At 41.3% G+C, this 24,259-nt stretch overlaps 2 protein-coding genes across 5 annotated transcripts; one reads left to right on the forward strand and one right to left on the reverse strand.

Annotated features, from left to right (window-relative positions):
• Positions 1 to 1,660: 1,660 nt before the first annotated feature.
• irf5 (interferon regulatory factor 5) lies at positions 1,661 to 12,098 on the reverse strand. Its single transcript, XM_077006766.1, has 10 exons — positions 11,797 to 12,098; positions 9,344 to 9,494; positions 8,697 to 8,819; positions 5,739 to 5,925; positions 5,626 to 5,651; positions 5,440 to 5,467; positions 4,949 to 5,272; positions 3,655 to 4,044; positions 3,358 to 3,476; positions 1,661 to 2,776 (listed from the first exon to the last, which is right to left on the reverse strand). The coding sequence occupies exons 2-10, from the start codon at positions 9,392 to 9,394 to the stop codon at positions 2,588 to 2,590; spliced, it is 1,437 nt and encodes a 478-aa protein (XP_076862881.1). The 5' UTR covers positions 9,395 to 9,494; positions 11,797 to 12,098; the 3' UTR covers positions 1,661 to 2,587.
• LOC143514947 (uncharacterized) lies at positions 10,811 to 22,262 on the forward strand. 4 transcript variants are annotated; one of them, XM_077006768.1, is made up of 7 exons: positions 10,811 to 11,142; positions 13,654 to 13,714; positions 18,341 to 18,455; positions 18,550 to 18,727; positions 18,828 to 18,888; positions 19,013 to 19,075; positions 21,328 to 22,262. In XM_077006768.1, the coding sequence occupies exons 6-7, from the start codon at positions 19,068 to 19,070 to the stop codon at positions 21,917 to 21,919; spliced, it is 600 nt and encodes a 199-aa protein (XP_076862883.1). In that variant the 5' UTR covers positions 10,811 to 11,142; positions 13,654 to 13,714; positions 18,341 to 18,455; positions 18,550 to 18,727; positions 18,828 to 18,888; positions 19,013 to 19,067; the 3' UTR covers positions 21,920 to 22,262. The 4 variants fall into 4 exon arrangements, 3 of the variants coding, with proteins under 3 accessions (XP_076862883.1, XP_076862884.1, XP_076862882.1); XM_077006767.1 differs by having other exon boundaries at positions 10,815 to 11,142; positions 18,550 to 18,701; XR_013130989.1 differs by having other exon boundaries at positions 10,821 to 11,142; positions 18,550 to 18,701; positions 19,726 to 22,262.
• The last annotated feature ends 1,997 nt before the right edge of the window (positions 22,263 to 24,259 follow it).

The following is a 24,259-nucleotide window of genomic DNA, read 5'->3' on the forward strand; positions in this document are numbered from 1 at the left end:
CCCTCCCCCGGCCATATCCCTCTCTCAACCTGTTTGACCAGATTTCATTTCTTGTCACAGGCCTCGTCGTGTACATGGTAGAAACCAGGCAGGCATTCACTGTTCACATTTTTTTGTTCCACAAACTAGAGTAGGTGGACATTGCAGTGCCTTTTACACTAGCTCTGATCTAGTTTTTGAATTTTTATATCAAGCAATGATGGTAAGTAAAGTAAGTATGAATGAGTATTTTATTACAGTTTTACTTCTAAAATGCAGAGGTATACAATTTTGGCCTAACATTGGCTTTAGAAACATCTTCAGAAACTTCAGAGTCCAGCCACTCCTGGAGAGGGGGACACTTATGTACAGTATGGAAAAGTTCCACCAAAATGACATACAAGTATACTAGAACAATTACACTAGGAGTGAAAATATTTCGGTTCACCATACAAACACACAAACATGGATCACAACATACAAACATGGATCCCTGACCCCCCGATCTCCATCAAGCATAAATTTCCTTAGGCCTCAAGCATATGTGCAAGGTCTTTTCTAGATTGACATGGATTAATTTTTGAAAAGATTATTTCGCCTGCCTAACAGGTCTGTCCAAAATATCTTTAATTAAAACACAACCTCTCTCACTCTCTATCTGCTCTTTTTACAAGCCATGTATGTTAATGTGTACTGCAACCCTACCCTCATATGACTCCTGGCCTAACAAATTCACACTGACAACAGGTACTTTACATTAAGGTAAAAGGAAAACTGCATTCAGCCTTGGTTCATGTCCACTGCCTGTTTTCATTAGTCTTTGCATAAAAACAATTCCATTGACCATGAACATTGCAAATTTACCATAGTGAACACTACATGCACTGAAATCCAAAGCACAAACTGAATTACCAGGGAGCAACAGGGAGCAAGTGAATCCTGCAGCCTCAATTGCATATTTATTGAAATACAAACAGTAAAATTAATATATATACAAAAGCAATTATATTTACATTATAAGTCAGACCAATCAAAGAGTTTATATATAAAATATATATATAAAAAATTACACACACACACTAATGAATACATATAATAATGAATGTCATGGGCACTCGATGTCTCACCTTCATCCATAAATACTAGTCCAGGTGGTTTTTCATTCATTCATAATTACAAGTCCAGGTGGTTTTTCTTTCATCCATAAATACACGTCCAGGTGGTTTTTCTTCTGTGTGGGTGACACATGGACAATGGGCTAGGAACTTCCTCATTCCTTTACACCTTTTCACATTCAGGGAGCAACAGCACCTGCCCTAGATTTTAAAATATCCAGGGATTCGGTCATTGTCAAGTCATCCATAAAGTATTAATCAGTATTGAAGACTGCTCATGAAGTCCAGAATGAGCAAATGCTCGAACACTGTGGTCTGGGTGTTTCTTAACCCAGTCTTCAGATATAACAAGACAGCCAAAATTTTTGCACTGTCCCTGCTCCCAGTACACATGTAGCAAATATTCAGTGTTATTAATAGCTCGGTTCAGGCGTGTTGGGAGCTGGGTTGGAGCAAAAAATGTGGTCTAGTGGGGCCCAAGGACTGGGTTGGTACTCTTGTGCCAAATCAAAGTGGTACTCCTGATTAATACCTCAGCATTAAATGACAACTCCGACAGTCAGCTGTAAAGGTGTTAATACATTTATTGAAATAGTTACTGTTATTTTATGTTACATATGGCTTCAAGTCCACATACTGCACTAATCTTATTTCAGACCTACAGAACTGTGGTAATAGTGTATGTTCAGGTCATGTTCCTCAAAGAGCCGACAAAAGTACTCACTTAAAGGCCAAAAACAAAGTCCTGGAAAGGAAAAAGTGAATTACCGAGGAGCATCAAGTGCCCGCACTAAAAATACTGCTATGGTATTTATTGAAATACAAACAATATTAAAACAAAAACTGAGGCATACAAAAAGCAAATATTTACATTTCAAGTCAGGATGATTAAAGGATAAAAAACTCATCTTTGAAGATACAAGCACTAAAGTTGAGCAGTGATACACAATACCATATAATGGTCCAGTCTCCAGATAAAGAGTAAATCTAGTGCTGGAGAGATTTTGAGTGGGAAAGTAACTCTTAGCCCGAGTCTGGCCTAAGATTAGTCCCAAAGGAAATATTAGTGAGGTGTCTGTTTTAATAATGCAGCACTGGAATACATGTTGGAGTACCGTTACCATCCAGTATAATATACACATACCAAACTGGCAGGTGTCAATTTACCCACCTTTCAAACCACAAGAATAACAGGTTTTTGCTTATGCATTTAGTGCACTACATCACTGCAGGATCAAAACATTTCAAGGGCAGGGTCTCTGTACATTTGTGTGGTCAAATATGAACCACTTTAGTCAAGCTGAAACATGAATTTAAGTGCACGTCGTTCTCCAGTGTGTAGATTACTCCATAAATTAGGCCAGTATTGAATAATGTACAAAATGCAGCTAAGCCCCAAGGCACTCTGGTCTGAGGGCGGAGCAGCTAGGTCCTCCTCCATTGGACGGTTGCAAGTTGCCACGGCCGTAACCCAGGTGAGCGTCCCGGGGGTGTTATTGGAGGCTCTGAGCCCAAGTGCCCTGAGCATGCTGATTCTGTAGCAGCCGGTGGAGTTCCTTAAACTGCTCCACGGTCTGGTCTTTCAGATCAGGGTTGGAGATCTGCAGGCGGATGCTGTCCGTGGACCACGAGAGCTCACCAGAGAACATCTCGGTGAGGATCCTCGCCACCACAGGCACCACCTAAACAGAGGAACCAGAGAACCAGTGCAGCATCATGAGAAACACATTCAGTGCAGGTTAGCCAGAGATGGGACGACACCACCATCACCAATCACGAATCGCTGATACAAGTTGTTTTCAGCTTCATAACCCTCAGAAAATCAGAGCCACTCATGTTCTATCAGAAGTGAATCAGACTCTTCAGAGTGCTAAATTAGGAGGACAGTAGCTCCATGGTTTAAGGTGGAAGGAGATTCAACACAAACATCTGACTAGCATTACCCAACAAATATTCGAATGGCAATTATCCATCCCATCCCAGCCATTGCACTGTGGAAATTGCACAATGCTGTGTCTACATTCCATGAAGTAATTGGTCTGCTGCTTTAAAAAACACACAACAAAAGGTTTCCTATAAGCTGTGGCTGTTCTTGTTCTGATGATTCAGTCATTAAAGTGGCCACCAAACACGCAGTTCTATCAATCATTACAAATGGAAATCACCACAAACGTGAACAAATGTAATTGGAGCACACCTTAGGTTTTATGAAGTAGGAATTCTTAAGACACACATTTTCGAGAATGAATTGAAGTTTGCACACCTGGACAATAATGAGTTTCTTCTCTTTGGGCTTACGGTCAGGCCAGTCCTCCCCGAAGCAGAAGTATATTTCAAAAGGTGGTGGGGTTGGCGCCTCCCCTTTCTGGTACAGGATGAGTCCTGTCAGGACCACAAGCCATTTTATGATCCATTAAAGACATACAATGTAAGATTTATATATTTTTCCTTCCTGTTTAGGGACTTCTTGATCACACAATGAAACACAGGAGAGCTGAAAATGAAACAATGTACAATGTTTATATACAATGTGAAAGCTCAGGCACACAACTCCACTTGCCATGTAGGAAACTGTTGAGGCTGAACACGTTGATCTTACGCTCCCTCTCCATTGGGTTGGGCGGGCCGTTCTCGGGTACGCCTGGACCGGACCAGAACACCTTGCACTGGCACAAGCGTATGGCATAGATGTCCTGCCCCTGGATCTCCAGGATCAGGCCTCGGTCCATGACATCCAGGAGGTGGTCTGTGTAGAACCTCTGCTTCTCGTTCTGGATGTCAGTAGTGCCAGGGAAGAGCACTTGGTGGAGTGTGACGGGCCCGAAAAGCTCCACCTGCTCCGGCGTCGGGGCCAGGTTACCGTAGTACAGCCGGCAGCCCTGGGGGTTGCTTACGGTCAGAGAGCCAACCGGGCGGCCTCGGTATTGGAACTTGATATCAAGGTCAGTTACTAGAACAGACAATAGAAGTGGAAGGAAAAGACATAATTTGTTTTTAATACCATTTAAAAACTACTGTTTGTTGTGCATAATGTAAAGCATAAATCTGTAGCAAATATTTGGTCATCATCAACCCAGGTATATTTCATGAATATATTTGTCTTTTCCAATATGCTGTGAAATCGTTGCTACCAGATCCATAGATAAACTGATAAGATGGTCAAGCAGCTCTTACAGTCAAACAACACAGCTCACCTTTACAAATTCCCACGAGTTAATTAATGAGATGCTTGCCAAGGTTGAGACACTTGTGAACAAACTCTTTTCCATGTGCTGTGGTTAAAGTGTTAGGCTAATGAAAATGTTTCAGCCATGTTCCACATGATCTATGTTTAGAGCAACTGATGTATGTCTAATGGCAGTAGATAAGAAAATTCAGTATGGCATTTTCCTTAGCTAGAGAACAGGGATCTGAAAACTGCATTCCAATGACATGGACTCATATATTTGCTAGATTAACTTAAAAGTAGTACTTCTATTGTATATATGCAGTCCCTACAGAAAAATTTCAAACACTTTCAAGATTTCCATATTGTGGTATATTTCACATATCTTAAAATGGATGATGATCAATCTACACACATTACAAAAAAATTGGAAAAATGTAATTCTTAGAATGCTTTGAAAGATACTCCATTTATGTATTCAGTATCCAGACCTAAGCTCTGGAGCTTGAAAATCTTCTGAATCCACTCCACATCCAAAATCACAAAGCCACAGGACACTCAGGGTTAGAAGATACGCACAGTGTGTGTGGAGATCGTGTGTAGAATCGGCATGCGTTTGCTACAGACACTTTAATCTAGTTCTACATTTTATCCCAGTGGCCTGATCAAATAAAGAAGCTTTCCTTACACGGCAGCATGTGAGGACTGCTCAGCAGGTCAGAAATGCAGGGCGTCACATGACTCTCCACCTGGGGCTGCACCTCCTGCATGGGACTGTCCACGATGGCTCCCTGAACGCTCATAGCTTGTGGGACACCGGGCGAGGGTATGACCCTCGTACTCATGCCAAGTCCATTCGGAAGGGCTTCCCCAAGTATAAAATCCTCCTGCTTCACAGTGGGAACTATGTGGCCTTGGCCAGTGAAATTGGGGGCTATGACAGGAACGAGGAATGGGTCCACTGTGTTGGGTGGAAATGCCTGGTAGCTTGGAGGTTCACCAGTTCGAGGGTCTGTCGTAGGAAATAGAAGATTGTTATGTCAAAATACAAAAAACCCCAAATTAGGTGCTACTTCAACAATCATGTTTCCTCTTTTTTGCCATGTCAAAAGAGATCAAATGATGTTCAAGCACACAATGTAATATTTATATGTATAGAAACAAAGAAAACAAACTTACTGATTGAAAGGTGTTCAACATTTGGCAGCTTCAAGAAAGACAAAGGGGAACACGGAGAAAGAATGAGTGTTATTTCGAGCCATGAGTTAGAAAGGTAACAAGGCCAACTTTGCTACATCCGACTAAACCAATGCCATGTTGGCAACACACCCCCAAATCTTCACCCACTCCACCCGAGCACCTCACCTCCTCCTCCTCCTCCTCGACTCCATCTAAAAGGGCATGAGAGACAAGGAATTAACGACACCTCCACCTTCTCTTCCTGCTGTACCCGAGCACCTCCTGCCATTAAAGCTTACCTCCATTCATAGGCTGGTCGCACACCTCGTAGATCTTGTACGGTTGCACTGGGGTCTCCTTGGTGCCGTCATACTTCAGAGTGAACTCCCGGCTCTTGTTCAGGGCACAGCGCAGGTTGGCCTTCCACTTGGCTGGGTCTGGCTCATCCACGCCCTCCTGGTACTTCCCCGTCTCCAAGGCCCAAGCCTGTACAGAGAGGAATGGGAGGTAATAGCAATTGCTGGGAATCTGAATCAACCCACACACTGCTTCTCCAATGTCATTACAGCATTTGTCATCAAGTTAGTCTGACAATTTTCATTCTTTTTGTTTGACAGTTTTATTTAATATAAAGTAGAAGACTAACTACAGAATAGTTATGCCAGGAAAATATGATTGCAAAACGATTGTAAATGTAAATATATTTTGTAAACTTTGTTCAAACCAGGATTCAGACCAACTGCATGAGATTAGCACAGTACAGATGTTCTAGAAGGTCTTCTAACTTTTGGGGCCTCAGGACTTCCTCTTCTAACCAACTACTGCAGCACACACCACGGGTGGAATCGAAACTCACACCACTTTTAGTTCTGCAATGCTATTCTTGAGAATGTGATTGAAAAGCCACTCAGTCAACAGCTAGAATAAGCAGGAAAGCAAGTGTATGAAACGGCTGCAAAAGGCAACTCACCTGATGTTTCCACACTACTCATTACAAATCCTAAAACTACTCAAAACGTCTACTGCAGGTATGTTTGTGAGTAACTGGTTGTTTTGCATATCTTAAAGGTAATGCCATTCTTTGGGTATTTTGAGTAAATTAACATTGCTAGTACCGGTAAGTGTATTCTATGAAGCAGAGTATCAATCCAAAAAAAAATCACCAAATCATACACCAAAAATAAAATATATACATATTTAAATAAAGCAAAAAAAATCACCTGATTTTCTCTCACATTTGACTGAACCCAGAGCAGGCTGGTGTTCTGCCTCTGGTTTACCCCCAGGGCCCATACAATGGCTTAAAGATCGACTAAGGAATAAGGAAGACTAAAGTGAGTCACCTCTCATTTGATAAAATCCTAATAGGCCCTTGTTGAAATGATTTTTAACTGCAAGTTATGCTCATGAGAGCAAGAAGGCAATCCAAAACCAAACAAAAAGGAATTCTGTAAAATCAAAAAAGTCATCACTGGGTGGACTATCTGATACGACCCATAATTTAATACGGTGGTTATCCTGTTGTGCTACATGTTCCAATTATAGCTTGCTGTTAATCCTAGAATGATAGTAATAATAATAATAATACATTTTATTTATAGGCACCTTTCAGGACTCTCAAGGTCACCGAACATAAAAGAATAAAATCAAAGCAAAGAACAAACAACAAACAAACAACATAAGCAACAAAAAAACAAGGATGCAATTTTAAAATAACAAAATCAAGGGAGCAGACTAGAGATTATATGCAGTCCTAAACAGGTGCGTTTTGAGGCATGATTTAAAAACATCCATGGAATCAATATTTCGGATGTCCGGTGGAAGAGAGTTCCAGAGACGGGGAGCTGAGCGACTGAAAGCTCTTAGCCCCATGGTGCTCATACTGGCCAGGGGAACAGTGAGACTGATGGACGAGGAGGATCTGAGAGTGAGGCTGGGTCTGTTAATGTTTAGGAGTTCAGTGAGATGGAGGGGCGAGGTGATGGATAGGCTTAAATGTGAGAAGTAGGAGTTTATAATCAATGCGAGATTTAACAGGGAGTCAGTGAAGCAGCTGAAGAACATGACTAATATGATGGGGTTCTAGATATGACACGGGCAGCAGCATTCTGAACCAGTTGTAGCTTATGGAGGGATTTGAGGGGAAGACTGAACAAAAGAGAATTACAATTGTCCAGGCGGGAAGTGACCAGGGAATTAACCAAGATGGCAGTGTTGTCAGGAGTGAAAGAGGGACGGAGACGGTTAATGTGACGAAGATAAAAGTATGAAAAATTTGTTTTTAGCACACCCATCACAGATATTAAGGTGAATCACTGGTATTAGGCCGACAGGATTCAGACAGGATTGCTCTAGGACAAGTTTGTCTTGTGCAAATAAACACTTCGAGCTGACCTTTCAACATAAAGATACTTAACATGCATGAATTCATCATACTACTACCGTATTATACATCATATATCATATATAATAATAAAAATATATAATTATTATATATACACAAGTACGATGTATGATGATGATTATATATCCATTCCATTTGGACTGGATATATAATCAACTTAAATACACACACTACCAGTCAAAAGTTTGGACACAGTTTGGACAATTCCTTATTGTCTTAAAGGACAAGTGTTCAGTCTAAATGAGAATGTCTTCAGGGCATCATATGTAGCTGCCTCATGAAGCTGGTTTAGTTAAGGAATGTCAGTGGTTTATCATTATTACATTTTTTTTTTTTACAATTTATTGTAATAATTATGGCATTTTTCTTCTATTTATTTTGTTTATAAGTTCTGTGAAGTGCTTTGAGTTGCATGTGTGTATGTGTGTATTTATTTGATATACAAATAAAGGTTATTTTTAGGGTTCAAGCACGTAGTGCAGGAACCCTATTTGGTAATTATTATTATTATTATTTATTAAGAGAACCTACCAAGAGCATATAGAGCATCATTCCAAACTGTCCAGTAATGTGTGGCTCTGAAGAACTTTATAATCTACAGCCACTATTAAAGCCACTATTGTTTTGGTTTAACATAGCATTTCATTATTTTGATACCTTCACTATTTTTCTAAAATGTAGAAAATATTAAAAATAAATAATATTTATATTCAAACATTTGACCAGCAGTGCATATATACAGAACTTTACATACAAATTCTATTGTGAGGATATTTCTGTAAAGGAGATTAATACAAAAATAAAATTGGAGGTGTATAGAAAACAGAGAGGCATCACAGCTAGCAGCCCTTACCTTGAATATAGTGTTTTCTTCTTCCAGGGTGGGAAGGTGGCGTGTGGCATGTCTCCAGGGGATTTGAAACAAGCGTCGCTCCTTGCTAAGCCAGTGAAGGCCTGGGTATTTCCCACTGTTCACCTGGGGGAATGAAAATGAATCTAGGTTTACTAAGAAACAATGCCACATGTCCTGAAGGGCTAGACCACAGTTTAGTATTTACTAAGGCCTGATAGACCTAGTTTAACTGGTAAGGGGACCTGGTAATGAGTTAATAAACTGAATCTGGAAAATTCTAAACTCTAAACTCTGCAGTCCAGCGCATTGTCTATGCAGCATAAAAGAAATTGTACAAAATGGATAGGAAATATGAGATGATTGGACACTAGCCCATGAGGACATTATTGTATTTTTCCTCCCCAACTGTTTGACTTTTCTCCTGTTCCTACATAAGTAGTCGTAGAAACTGCTAAACTATAATAAAAATGTATTCAGTTGCTAACATAGTGTCATTACATGGAACACTACCACGTCTTGGCAAACCTCAGAATAGTAATGTAGTGATGCGTCAGGCGTCGTGAAAATGGCCCAATAATATGGTCTTTTCCATTTAGTACAAGGAAGCGTCACATGCAGAACAAAACAGTATTGGATTCACTGCTCACCTGAGCCAGCAGCCATGGCTTCAGACGGATCCTCCTGGGCTGGACACTCATGGTGCCCCGTGGGGAGGCCAGCCGCCCTTTAAGGGTGTGAACGGTCTGCCCACTCACTCCGACCTAGGGGTGCCTTTGTGGAAATGAGGCAACACGATGCCTGTGGAATTGGAGCGAAAAATTCTTCAAAGTGAACTGGAAACGGTCAGTTATAATACTCACACAATTTCAAAGCAAGCTAGGGTGGCAACATTTTGATTGTGGCAACAATGCTGCACTAACAGAACTGACAGTACAGCTGACAAGTTAAGCTTTGAGACAGCTGAGATATAAAAGCAGTGTCCAAACAGAGATTCCACGGAGGCGGAATCTGTGTGATCCATTGTTATGTAACACAGGCTTGAGGCTGGGATGGGACGCAATATTAAGACCAAAACATTACACTACATTGCCTAAAACAAGATGATTACATGAATACTTAGGACGCAAATGCTAAAATTACTCATTTACATGCCTGATTCACTTACATGCTTATTAACTGAAGAGGCACAAATCATCGCTCCAATAAATGCCAACTAAGACTAATCCTTGATGAATAGGACAGACAGTAACAGTCTGTGGATTTGCCAACTGAAACTCACCATTTAAAAAGTTTTAAACTTGTGATGCCAAACCCACAAGGACTCCAAGCACCCCCCCCCCACAAAAAAAAAAAAACACCCAATAATGTTTACATTTTTGAATACATGATACCAGTAATGCAATAAAAAAAAAATGGATGTCATACAGAAAAAGATACAAACTCTCAGCCCCTAGCTGCTACTTGTTACATTATGTTTAGTAGTCTATGTTCTTAAAACATCCATGACGAGAAAGGAAAGGAAGTTAGTAATCCATAATAATAATCATTCAGTGTGCCTCTATAAAAGCAGAACAAAGCAATATGACCCAGAATTAATGAGCAATATGTAGGTTATTCCACGTGCCAATAATGGATTATTTGCACGACCTTGGACATCACAGCAGTTTTAGTGCAGTATGTCTGCTATTCCATGAGGAGTTTATATAATGTTGACCAGGGCCTGCATGCAGGCCTTCAACTTTTGCCATATAATTGACCAAACAGCCATTTTAAGTTTAGATCAAATATTATATTAGAATGTTTAAAGGAATTCTAAAATATATACTTACAGAAGTTAATCAATTATTTAAAAAATGCACCATTTTGAAAACCAGTGACCAACTGAATCAACAAGTTGCAAAAAACAGCCTGTAAAGTAAACATGATTTCAAGCTAAAGAAGATCTTCTGTGGCATGTTGCAACCCTTAAAAGTGTCCATCAATAATAAATAATAAGAAAAATACTTGGCTAATAGTAATGGGATAAAAATGCAGATATTCAGTTATACTTGGTGATCCAGTGAACCAAATTTGAGAACAAATGTCAAAGTTTTTTTTACGTCTAAAGTCAGAGCACGAATGTGCCCTAGCACATAGTTGCAGGCACGTCGAGGTCGCGCTGTAGTGTTGTGAGAGCAGCGTGTTCACGTTTCAGTATCGCTTCGACTTGCGTGGAACGATCAACGGAGGTGAAACCAAAAGAGCACCAGGTTATATCCACAACCTCTCCTATGGGAGTCCAAAAAGCCCAGAAGAACAGAGGGAAGTCGAGGCGGTACCACACCGTAGAAACGCGCCATAAACGCGCACAGCTCGAGAAACTGACAGTTTGCATCAACTTTCTGTTGGGGAAATAAAGAAATCTGATCCCGCTGAACAAAAGCAGAAAACACTAAGAGCGCAATGTGTAAGTCAATGAGCAGTAATCTCACGGTAACCTACCTACCCGATCTTGACAGTTCATATACACATATGTTTAATGGCTTCCGCAGATTTTTACACTTCTACAGAAATAGAACGATTTTTCTTTTAATATTTAATCGCGAAGACCTTTACGTGTTCCTATTATCTCGACAACAAACGCCAACATTTGTAAAATAGCTAACTGCATATCCATTCTGGTTTATTAAACGTCGTCTAAACAAATAGTGTGTGAAGACTGCAAATCCCGAATACACATTTCTCGTGCAAATCTAAACCGTAGCCACAATGCGAAATCTACTATTCAACACGATCTCAGCTACTTCCCCCTTTTAAAGTAACTGTCGTAAAAGTAACTATGATAGTAACTATCAAAGGTAAGTCTACAGTTCCGAAATGCTAGACAAATACAATTTATCTATTTAATATTACTAATATTAATAATAATTAATATTACTCTGAATAATCATGTGCCAAACACGTACGCGTCATGGAGCGGGTATGTGGGGCAAGTAATACAAAGTTTAAACAGTTTGTTTTCTTAGCGTTTAAACTACATTGGCTAAACCTCATTTGCCCATTTTGTAGAAAGTGCAGCAATTCACCAATAAATTGATTAAGTAAGTGAATTACGAAATACCTGCACAACAAATATTCCGTCGTTAAACTCCCGAGAGGAACTTCTGAAGTAATCCTGGCTCGGTCAAACAGGCACCACACAGATGATAGGTGTTTGCACGCATGGATCCAGGTGTACGGCTCTAAATATTCTAAACTAAAAAATAAAAGTGATGTCCATGAAGTTGTGACATGTTTGTACTCACAGCACTTCAAAAATCGTAATTTATACTAAGAGAGAAACTGTCCTAAAATCATACGAAACAGGAGTTATGAGGTTATTTGCAGAACTTAAACACGTCCCACCCTTCCGGATGATATACATGGTAAACGGAAACGGTTCATTTTCATACACAAACGGTGGATCACCCACAACCTGAATTAACCCTAATAACTACATCAGTTATCAGGGAACGTTTCATATTCAAATAACGACAATATAATCAAACAAAAGAAACCCAGTAATTCCGCCTCAAACTTTAACAAATTAAGTAATTTGCTAAAGATCATTCGTTTGAAGTGCAATTCACGTCAGGAGTCGCTAGGTGGGTGTCCACATTCGTGATGATGGTTACCACAGATGTCCAGTTTATGGATCACACAATCCCACAGTACTTCACGTCAGGGTTTCCTTCATACACTTTTCACCTGTAGAGCTCTTTTAAATTATGACAATTGAGCCCTTTCATACATTTACACCTTTGTTGTTTATTTTACAATTCACATTGTACATTTTTAAATGTATTTATTTAAAATAAGTATTACATAGTATGCTGCTATCTAGTTATTTGTGATTGATTGGAGCCCTTCATTTAAACAATGTTTAGAATTTACCTTCCTATCTGGGGAGTGGAAATCATACATACAAGCCCTTTTCTAGCAATTCAAGGTGGAGTGTACATTATCATTTATTTCTATTTATTTTATTTATTTATTTTTATTTATTTATTTTACACAATCACACTGGCTCTCTTCAACTCAGTCTAGACATAACTGCAAAACTCAAGACAACAAGGATTTTTTAAGACTTCTGAGTACCTGACTTCAGCAGCATGGTGACTTTGATTATTGCTAACAGCTAGAGAAGTTCCAGAATGGAGATCAAGTCTGCGCCCCAATGATCTCAGAGGTTTCCTAGAAAAAGGTTTCCCTACTTCAGTGACATAGCAACAACAAAGAATGCACACACATCTTTAATGCAGTATCCTTTATTACTAAAGTAAGTTGCCACAGGAAATAACCATCCCTTAATTCTGAAAGTCCAAAGGTATTCAACGAAATAACTCATGCTGACCATTGATCCTTTAAGACTGGTTATTTTAATGGTTCTGTTAATAAATTTGCAGATAAATTGCTCTGCAACTAGTTTCATATTAACATGATGACACTTGTTGAGAATGTCTCCAACTGTCTTAGAATACACAGCATGGAGGAGCATGTTTCTTACATATACTGGTAGCTATTGTCCTTACACCTAGACCCCATGGTTTAGTTGATTTAACCACATTACTCTCTCTTGTTTGAGAGTATGCTTCAATGCATTAATGGATCCAACTGGATTGACTTCTCTTGTGAGGAACTTAACAAATTGACATAAAGTAGTAAATCTCAATTTATACAACCTTTCTGTTGTCACCTTGAAGTTAATCAATTGTGAAGCTTGCAGAGGATATTTTGGATTCCAAGAATTTCATGGATTTTAACGTATTGCTTAGCAAAATTCCCAAGATTCCAGATTGTCTTAGGCCATTATATATATTTATATTATAGGCTGACTATACTCACTAGGACGTAACTTCCAATGCCTGTCCTTACTTGCCCACTATTATATCTGTAAAAAGTAATAGAATTTTTCATTTGTGTTTTTCTGATCTACTAGAGTCTGAATGGAAACATTACAATGACTGAAGTTTGATGGTTTGGTGGCTGCTTATGGAATGGTGAGACAACTCATGCTGATTGTGATACTATCTTCACAAGGGCTGCAGTGGTATTTTGCTGTGGGATTATCAGTGTCTGCTGTGGAGAAGTACATTAGAAGAAGTGAGCACTGTGTATTCAGTGATGTGTGTCCTGCTTCCTGCACAAAGCTGTAGGGTTGAGAGCAAACAAGGTGTGACTGGTGAAATATCTCACCAAGCAAAAAGCCTTTGACAAAATGGAGATTTGATTGAAAAGTGAAAGTCATTGAAAAAACATATAGGGGAAGATATTTCTCTACATCCAATTTGGCTGCAAACAAAAGTTGAAAATATCTTTTCCAGACTAATTCATTATTATATATTAATCTAAAGAGCTAGCAGTTTGTTGGTGATATTCTGGGCAGACATGGTACCTAGCATGGTAGCTAATGACTTGAGCACATATTCATACAGGACACCCATGATTTCAAGAATGGATAACAATATCCTTTGACACTGATATAATTATAATTTTAATTACATGATGAATAAAAATGAGAATAAATAAATAATATCCACCTGCAAAATATTGACAATTGCTCAATTCAGCACTAACAGGCAGTGATGAAGTGTTTCCAGCATGCATAATTTCAAGCTGTGACATTGGCTCTGTTCGAAATAGCCTACTACATACTGGATACTGCATACTGGTCCTCGTAGTAGTATGCAGTACAGTTTCCAGTATGCGACAAAAGCAAAGCATACTACGGGGTCACGTGAACGTAGCGTTGCATAATGGGATGCAGTACACTAGAGGTCTGCACTCCCGCGGTAATCCCGCGGGTCCCGCGGGACCCGACAGAATATCTTGCGGCGCGGGACAGAATTTAATTGTTATTGGCGGGAGCGGGAGTTGAATTAGTCCAGGCGATGCGGGAGCGGGACCACATATACATGTAGAAAAATCCCGCAAATTAATAGTCTAGAAAATTATAATAATAACAACGCAATGATTTCCATGCATAAGGAACAGGACGAAAACAACTAATCATTCAGTAAGTAAGCAATAAACTAATTCAAAATATTGGCTAAGCAACTGATCACGTGAACATGAAGTGTGCGTCATTTTGTCATTTTGATACAGAAATGGCAGAGACTGTAGACCAGGGGTCGGCAACCTTTGAGACATGGAGTGCCAACTTTAACATGTCCAGTCAATGAGTGTGCCACTATGGCGGCGAGTTTAAATTGTTGACCGAGGAGGGGGGGGGGGGGTGTAAATCGACACAAAAAGTATTATATCGCGATCGCCAAGTTTAAACGCCTCCGCCGTTCGCGCGAGGTATGCGTGCGGAGTCGCGCGCTACGGTCACTCGCGAAAGTATAATCCATTAATATAATAATCTATATTAAAATATATATTTTTGCTGATGCTGGTCCAGCGTGTCGCGTGACAGTGACTATGCCTCGGTGTGCCAATGGTGGCACACGTGCCATAGGTTGCCGACCCCTGCTGTAGACGGTCAACCAGTTTCAGCTGTGGAAAATTCTATTAAAACAGGCGAATACACCACAATTAAGCCAACTACAGGAAAGTCTGATGTATGGAAGTCATATTCCATTGTAATTAATGGAGATGGAAATCGGCTTGTTGTGATACATGTCAGAAAGTGTTGGTGTACGTCACCTGACGGGATGTGTTTGGACTGTGATAAGAAATGGGACAGCGCGATCAATCGCTATATTGCTGTTTTAATAAATACATAAGAAAATTTCAAGTACTAAATCTAATTAATTCAATTCATATTAGGATTGCGGGCGGGGGCGACAGAAATGTGTATGTGGTGGGCGGGTGCGGGATTAAAACAAGCGATTTTTTGGCCGGTGCGGGCGGGAGCGGGATTAAAACAAGCAGGTGCGGGCGGGAGCGGGATTAAAACAAGCGATTTTTTGGCGGGAGCGGGCGGGAGCGGGTCTAAAACAAGCGGGAGCGGGTGGGAGCGGGATTAAAAAAGCAGTCCCGCGCAGACCTCTACAGTACACCACGAAGATAGCTCTGTTCGCGTACTGGAATATTTTGCGGAAGTAGTAGTAGTACCCGGTCATCCGGGTATGATTCGTGTACTGGAAAATTTCATTTTGGTCACATATTGCATACTGGATACTGATTTGGGGCTTGATCAGTACGCCAGTAGTATGTAGTAGGCTATTTCGAACAGAGCCATTGTCACTTTCACTATGGGCAGGGTTGCCAACTCTCACGCATTGAGAGTGAGACAAACGCATTTTACCGTTTTCACACGCTCTCACGCCACACTTCCGATATCTCACACCGGAAAAAAAAATCTTGTTTATTTACCTCTGATCCACATCTGTGATTCAATGAGTTATTAGTTCGCTCTGGCGCCAACCACCGGCGATCGATAGATCGCGATCGATATAACACTTAATTTGTGTCCATTTTAGTCCCCCCCCCGTCAACAACTTACATTCGCCACCTCCTCCAGGTTCAAATCTCACTCCAAGCTATCTTCAAAAGTTGGCAACCCTGACTATGGGTATTAAACCTATACCTAATATTCTAGCATTTGCTACTACTAGAAACTTAGCTTCTTCAGACTTTCAAGTCTCATGGGCTATTTCCAAAATTGCTTATTTATGTACTTCCAGAATGGATAGTGGGTGCATCTCGATTGCATACTAATTATTGAATCCAACTAGTTCTTGAGCATGTACAGTAGTAGTATGTGGTAAATGTCAAAATTGAGTCATTTCTAATGATTCTAATGGTTCGGATGGACACTATTGTCCCATAATACAATGCAAAATGGGCACTGCTCATGTTTGGAAATTCTTTTTAAATGGCAATGATGAAGGTTTAGCAATGTTGGCAGGAGAACAGATGTTTCTTTATACAAAAATTAAATATTATTAAATGTAATAAATGTTAACTGTTTTCATAAGACAGCTATTTGTAATAGATTGTAATTTTTGTTTGGCTAGCCATGGTAGTCTCCTAGCTTAGCATTTGTCCGTTGTAAACAAGGTAATTAGCTAGCTCATGGCAGCCAAGTTTAGCTCACGTTTCCATATTTGTAAATGAGGCAGAATATCAGGCATAACAATTCTAGGTTTAATTCCCTTGTTGAAGGTAACCAAGTCACAATTTGCAGTGATATGTTAACATAGCAATGGTTCATCACTTTTTTTCATCACGTACAATTTTTGTACGAAATAGAGTAGTATTGTGTAACTAACTTTTAATAACTAAAGGTTATTAAAATGAATATATGGTATGTAGGCCTACATTATAGTATTACTGTGTAGTATGCAAAGGCCCTAAATGGTATGTATCTTGCTCTAATATTCTTATTGGTATGTACACTGTGTGTTCAAAATATTAGTATGTTCCCAGATTATATACTATGCCAAGTTCAACATGCTGCTACCAGCAATATGAAACAGCAGCAGTACATGGTCATAAGAACTAAAATATTAGCTAAAATTTAAAAGCAGCTATTCACCATTTGACTTGTTAGAAAATGTCTGCCATTAGAAATGTTTTTGTGTTGTTCATGAAACCGAAGTTCACATTTAATTTGTATTTTCCATACCTTAACAGCAAACAGCAAGAAAAATAACGTTGAAGGTGAAACAGTACATTTGAATAAGTAGACAACTATAGCCTTGTATTTTGTTTAGAATTGAAAAAGAACTGGCATAAAATTATTTCTATAATCAACATGAAAATCGTTTTTCTTTAATTATTGGTCAGCAATGTACTTTGATACCTTCTGCATTTATGTCCAAACTGTTTCCACATTTGATGAATATTGTAATTATTCAAGGAAAATATGTCCATAAAGACTGCACCGATACCTTCTTTATAGGAAATAAAAACATTTATGCTTGACTGAATCATATTTATGCATTTACTCCTGTCGAGTTTCCATGCCTGAGCAGGGGGAGCAATAACTACCATGTGCATTAGGCAGTGAAATATCAGGAGGACAGGATACAACTCAACATTAGCATAACATATCCAAGTTGTCAGAGCTAAAACACTGTTGAACATAGAATTCATGTAAATATTTAGTGTTTGAATGTAGACCCAGTGCAGCATATTCTGGACAGTTGTGCCAAGCGTTTTGTGTGCCATATATGAGGATTAATTCAGCTACCTTCATAGAGCCACATCTAGACTACTAAAAGGGGATACATTTATACTTGTACATGTCAGGATCTGCATGTTCAGTCTACTTCTGTTTAGAGTCTTGAGTCCCCTGACCTAAGCTTCATCGCTCAACTCTACCAAAGTTTCACTGGAGTGGTCAACCTCTTCACCATATCGGTGGCAATATTATGCAGCTGACCTCCTCCCCAGGGTGCCAGACCCTACCTACCATACCTCTCATCCATATGGTTCTTACATACAGCGTTTCACTTCATCCAAATCCCCAGTGGCTGCTGGCTTCTTTTCCAGCATTTAGAAAAAATAAGGTGAAATATACCCTTGCAGAGATTACTCGTGTAACGAATGACTGTTCAGTGCCACTGTATTCTCTAAACTGATAAGTGCATATAGAGTATTGCTTTGTTATAGCAACAGAGCACCATGAATACCTGGTCATGCCACATGGCCTTGAAAATAGTCCTGTGTTTCAGGCATTCATGGATGAGATCTTTTGTGACATGATTGATGTCCCCCCCCTCTCTGAACACAAGGAACAGCTGTCCTGACACGCCTGTGCCAACATCACCTTTATACCAAGGCTGAGGAGTGAGTTTCACAAGATCTCATTCACCTTCTTGGGTTGAACAACAACTTCATTAGCTATGGTTAATTTGCCAACCACATAACTGACCTCTTGAAGGAACAAGACAGGAAGAAGGTGTTGTGGAACTGCAGTTGCCGACCAAACCTTTGGGGATATGAAGACCATGTTCACCTCCACATCAGTGGTCCACCAACCTGACTCAGTGCTCCCTTTTCTTTGCTGAAGTGGCTGTATGCAAGTGGGGGAAGGTAGTTTTTGCTAGCCTTCACTCACAGTAAGTCATGAGCAAGAAATACCAGTTGTTTACTGAAAATATGTCTTTCCTGTTCATTCTGGTTTCCTGTTCGTGTCTTTCCTCACTCTGGTTCATTCAGAGTCAAGACGGATGGACAGTATGAGGATGCTGACAGGTCAGGGAGAGCAGGTGACTTGGTGGTGAGTAAGAAAAGGAGCAAATATTGATAGTGGAAATCAAATAATGCCAGCAATCTAATCCTAATGTACATACTCCTGTTAGCCTTCGTATGTGTATCCAAATTCTTTCTTGTCATTTGTTTAGTTTCTTTCAGAGTAAAGAAGAGATAAGGATGCTGACTGGTCTGGGAAAATAGGTGATGTGGAGGTGAGTGAGAAAAGGAGCAAATATTGATGATTAAGACAAAGTAATGACAACACAGCAGTTTCATCCTAATGTTAATTTAAGATTTTAAGATTTAGATTTAAGATATTCCTCCAAGTATGCCTTCTCGTTTGTATATTGGATAGTACAGTCGAGCAGGGAGAGAGATTCTGAGACAGTAACAGACAGGGAGAGCAAACAGACAGTTGAACACCAAAGCACAAAAGAGGAGGAGCTTATCTTGGACCTCGGCCAATGGGATTGTCATACCTAATCAAATCCTACGTATCAAATCCACTCTGTTTTCAGGAAAAAATGTTCAAAGATTCTTCCATTACAGCCCCTCCTTAAAGGAGATCCTCTGCCAAATATTGCAACATAAAAATATTCAAAACCAGCTTAGAAAGTTGAAGAAGACACTGGAGAAATGTAACATACATAAGACAGTCAGAGTTACAAATTAGCCCTGATGACCTGGGTTGCTGGATGACAACTGCATGAATTGGGGGGTGTCTTTTATCAATCTGGCAAATTCAAGGTGATTTTCCAGGAAATTGCAAAATCAGAGCATGGTTTCACCATTCCTCTGAAACCTCTCTGACCTACCAGGTGGACTCTTGCAACCTGGGCAATTAATGGTTGTTTTCTAAAAGGGAACACAAATGGCTGGACACCTGATGAGGGATTTGGAGTGGATGAACACCACCCTACAGCTTAGGAAACAGACCACTTCAGGCATGTTGGAGGCTGTGGATCATGTCAAAACAACTGGCAGGACAAGTAAACTGAGGATCATGTCGATACCTTGTTTGCAAAAGCAACTGCTATGGCAACAAACTTAGACCTAGAACGTATTCAGATGCCTCATGTTCACAAACCTGCAAAGTGTTACATTGGTCACGCTGCAGCCTTTTTAAAATCTGGATCCCCAGGCTATACAGAGCCTAATGCTACAATGCCTTCACAGAGGTTTGATCAAACTGGAGATGGCAGAGGAGGATCCAGAATTGAAATCAGGGCTACTTCAGGTGCAGGGCACACATCAAACATGCTCAGATGTTGGTAGCATAATTTAGGAAATGGTCCCAGAAGCTAAAACGTGGTGATCTCTACCTCTGAGAGGAGTTTATAGGAGACTTAAAACATGCCTTAGATCAGGGGTCTCCAGCACGTCGCTCGCGAGCTACCAGTAGCTCGCCACCCCTTTCCGAGTAGCTCGCCAAAGGGCCAATGAATTACATATAAATTTGTAAACCTAATTGGTCCCATCGAGAAATCTACTTAAATTTATGTCCAATCAAAATTCACAGTTGTCCCTCCCCTTCTAACACTAAATGATTATTCGCCAATTATACAACAGTTAGTTCACAATCCGACTGGTTGAGAAGTGTTCTAACCCTGCAGATATGTGTGATAACAGCACGGTATTCTCGTTCTCTGTATCACTCCGCGGACGCGTTGTCAAGTAACGACATGTACATACGATAACACACTCCCTCTCGTGTTCTATTGCTCAATTAGCTGTCAATCAAAAAGTTAGGCTGCCGTCAATATTGAATAAACCAGGGGTCACCCACGTCATGAGTCGCCCGCGGGCTTGTTTTAAAAATAGCTCACTATAGCGCCATGCACCAAAGCGCTGCATCGTTTATGAATTTGCTATTATAGATTGTCCGCGGTTGCTAGCGGTCTTCCCGCTTAGCAATTGACACTCGCACACGCAACTTTCGTTCGCTAATCCCTCACTGATCTGACCAATGCTTTTCTCTTTGACCCTGGGTTTGGTATTCCCTTTATTAAATCTCGCTCTCCTCAGCGTTTGTGTCCGCCTCACTCCGCAGCGAGTGCTGCGTTACATAACCACAGATCTTACAAGGACACAGCGAGGGAGCGAGACTCCGGTGAGTTTAGTCGCGGTAACGGGTTGTTGGCTGCTTCCGTGCAGTTTAACTCTCGTGTGTTACAGCGCGAACGAGCCGGAGACAGGAATACCCCTGGCGCTGTGGGAACAAGGAGGTCTCGTCGCAGACCTAAGAAAGCGCAGCCGCTTACAGTATCGGCTGGCTTTCGCGACGAGACTCCTATCGAGTGCTCTGTGTCTGCCCGGCTTGGCGAACACTACAGGCATGAGCAACCTGTAGTGCAAGTCGTGGGCAGACGGAATGAACGCACTGCGAGCTCCCGACGCCTCGAGGGAGGCGGAGCCGTCGCAGAGAGAGCAACCGAGGAGCTTGTGTGTCTGTGTATTCTTCCAGGCTCGCTCAGGACCCCGAGGAAGAGGACCTCCCTCCGCTGACCACGGAAGCCACTCCCCGAAGGCTCCCCAAGAATTTTTTGGGGGGGAGTAGTGGCCACTTCAGCCTGGCGGTCCCGCCCCCCGGTGACGTCAGTATGGCGGTCCCACCCCCCGGTGACGTCGGCCCGGTGGTTCCGCCCCCCGAGGACGTCAGTATGGCGGTCCCACCCCCCGAGGATGTCGGCCCAGTGGTTCCGCCCCCCGAGGACGTCAGCCCGGTGGTTCCGCCCCCCGAGGACGTCAGCCCGGTGGCTCCGCCTCCCGAGGGCGTCTCGTCACGTCTGCAACCAATTCCCGCAACCCGGAGGAGGTCGTCCACGCCGGTTCCTGTCCCCGCGACCCGGAGAAAGTCGTCCACGCCGGTTCCTGTCCCCGCGACCCAGGAGGGGTCGTCCACGCCGGTTCCTGTCCCCGCTGCCCCTCTGCCGGCTCCTGTTCCCGCTGGTATTTCTGTTGGTATTCCCTTTATTAAATCTCGCTCTCCTCAGCGTTTGTGTCCGCCTCCTCACTCCGCAGCGAGTGCTGAATTACAATCAGTCAAACAAGACTGAAATGTAAAAATAACCACTTGGAGAAATTGATAGACTGGACTGTGATTGAATATGCCAGTCTTTTATTAGTGTCAATCATAAATGCAAAAAGGATTTTGGATTCTTTGCTTTGAATAATGGCAAGTCAAACACATGCTATTACCTAGAGAGAAGATGAGATTATAGGAAAGGAAAAAGTGAGAATAATAAAAATAATAGAGGAAAAGTAAATATGATTGTCACATTGCACCAAGCACCCAGCAGGAGGCACACACCCACTTCCATACTCACCACTCCTGCTATATTCCCAGTCATCCAGTATTTAATCGTTGCATACACTTGTTTTCTATTCACCTTCTTTTGTTCTCCTAATAAAGTAAAACCCAATTAAAAAACATGAAGACTTTAATAAAGTAATAATTTATTACTGGTAATAAAGTAAACAATTAAACAGAGAGCTTAAAAGACATGAGAAGACACGAGAAGAGAAAAGATGACTGGAGAACAGAAGAGGAGAACCGAGAAACAAAAATTAGAAAAGAGATTAGAATATGGGACCAGAGGAGAAGAGGAGAGAGAGTTGGAAAAGAGATTAGAATATGGGACCAGAGGAGAGGAGGAGAGAAGGTTGGAGAGGAGATTAGAATATGGGACCAGAGGAGAGGAGGAGAGAAAGTTGGAGAGGAGATTAGAATATGGGACCAGAGGAGAGGAGGAGAGAGAGTTGGAAAGGAGATTAGAATATGGGACCAGAGGAGAAGAGGAGAGAGAGTTGGAAAGGAGATTAGAATATGGGACCAGAGGAGAAGAGGAGAGAGAGTTGGAAAAGAGATTAGAATATGGGACCAGAGGAGAGGAGGAGAGAGAGTTGGAGAGGAGATTAGAATATGGGACCAGAGGAGAGGAGGAGAGAAAGTTGGAGAGGAGATTAGAATATGGGACCAGAGGAGAGGAGGAGAGAGAGTTGGGGAGATTACAATATGGGACCAGAGGAGAGGAGGAGAGAGAGTTGGAAAAGAGATTAGAATATGGGACCAGAGGAGAGGAGGAGAGAAAGTTGGAGAGGAGATTAGAATATGGGACCAGAGGAGAGGAGGAGAGAGAGTTGGAAAAGAGATTAGAATATATGACCAGAGGAGAGGAGGAGAGAGAGTTGGGGAGGAGATTAGAATATAGGACCAGAGGAGAGGAGGAGAGAGAGTTGGAAAAGAGATTAGAATATAAGACCAGAGGAGAGGAGGAGAGAGAGTTGGGGAGGAGATTAGAATATGGGATCAGAGGAGAAGAGGAGAGAGAGTTGGAAAAGAGATTAGAATATGGGACCAGAGGAGAGGAGGAGAGAGAGTTGGAGAGGAGATTAGAATATGGGACCAGAGGAGAGGAGGAGAGAGAGTTGGAGAGGAGATTAGAATATGGGACCAGAGGAGAGGAGGAGAGAGAGTTGGAAAAGAGATTAGAATATGGGACCAGAGGAGAGGAGAAGAGAGAGTTGGAGAGGAGACTAGAATATGAGACCAGAGGAGAGGAGGAGAGAAAGTTGGAGAGGAGATTAGAATATGGGACCAGAGGAGAGGAGGAGAGAGAGTTGGGGACATTAGAATATGGGACCAGAGGAGAGGAGGAGAGAGAGTTGGAAAAGAGATTAGAATATAAGACCAGAGGAGAGGAGGAGAGAGAGTTGGGGAGGAGATTAGAATATAGGACCAGAGGAGAGGAGGAGAGAGAGTTGGGGAAGATTCAAGGATTCAAGAATTCAAGGAGGTTTATTTGTCAATTACACTGTATGTCCATGACATAAAATATAATCGAGATACTGTTTCTCTCTCACCTTACACTTAACACATAACACATAACACATAACATTTAATTTAAAAGAATAAAAAGTAAAGTAAGTAATATTCATAAAATAATGATAATAATAATAGTAATAATAGTGCTGAGGTACTACAATGTTCACTGTGCAAAATAGCAGTAGTGCAAGTATTATTGTAAGGGATGAGAATAGTGGTAGAGTAGCTTTAGCAGTGCAATTAAGTCAATAGCAGCATGATTGAGGTAGAGTTCTGATGTGCAAAGGAAACTTATGTAGATATATGTAGAGCCAGTCTGTTGATTGCATTAAAGTTCAGAAGTATGAGATAGATGGTGGATAGAGTTCAGCTTCCTGACAGCCTGATGGACGAAGCTGTTCAGCAGTCTTGTGGAGCGGGCCCGAAGGCTCCGGTACCTTTTCCCTGAGGGCAAGAGACTGAAAGATGAGTGCAAGTGGTGAGAGGGGTTTCCAGCGATGCTGGATGGCTCTACAGGTGAGGCGGGAGTGGTAGATGTCTCTGAGGGAGGGCTGAGGGCTACCGATGATCT

The sequence above is a fragment of the Brachyhypopomus gauderio genome, chromosome 5 (genome assembly GCF_052324685.1).
Source record: "Brachyhypopomus gauderio isolate BG-103 chromosome 5, BGAUD_0.2, whole genome shotgun sequence".
Lineage (NCBI taxonomy): Eukaryota > Metazoa > Chordata > Actinopteri > Gymnotiformes > Hypopomidae > Brachyhypopomus > Brachyhypopomus gauderio.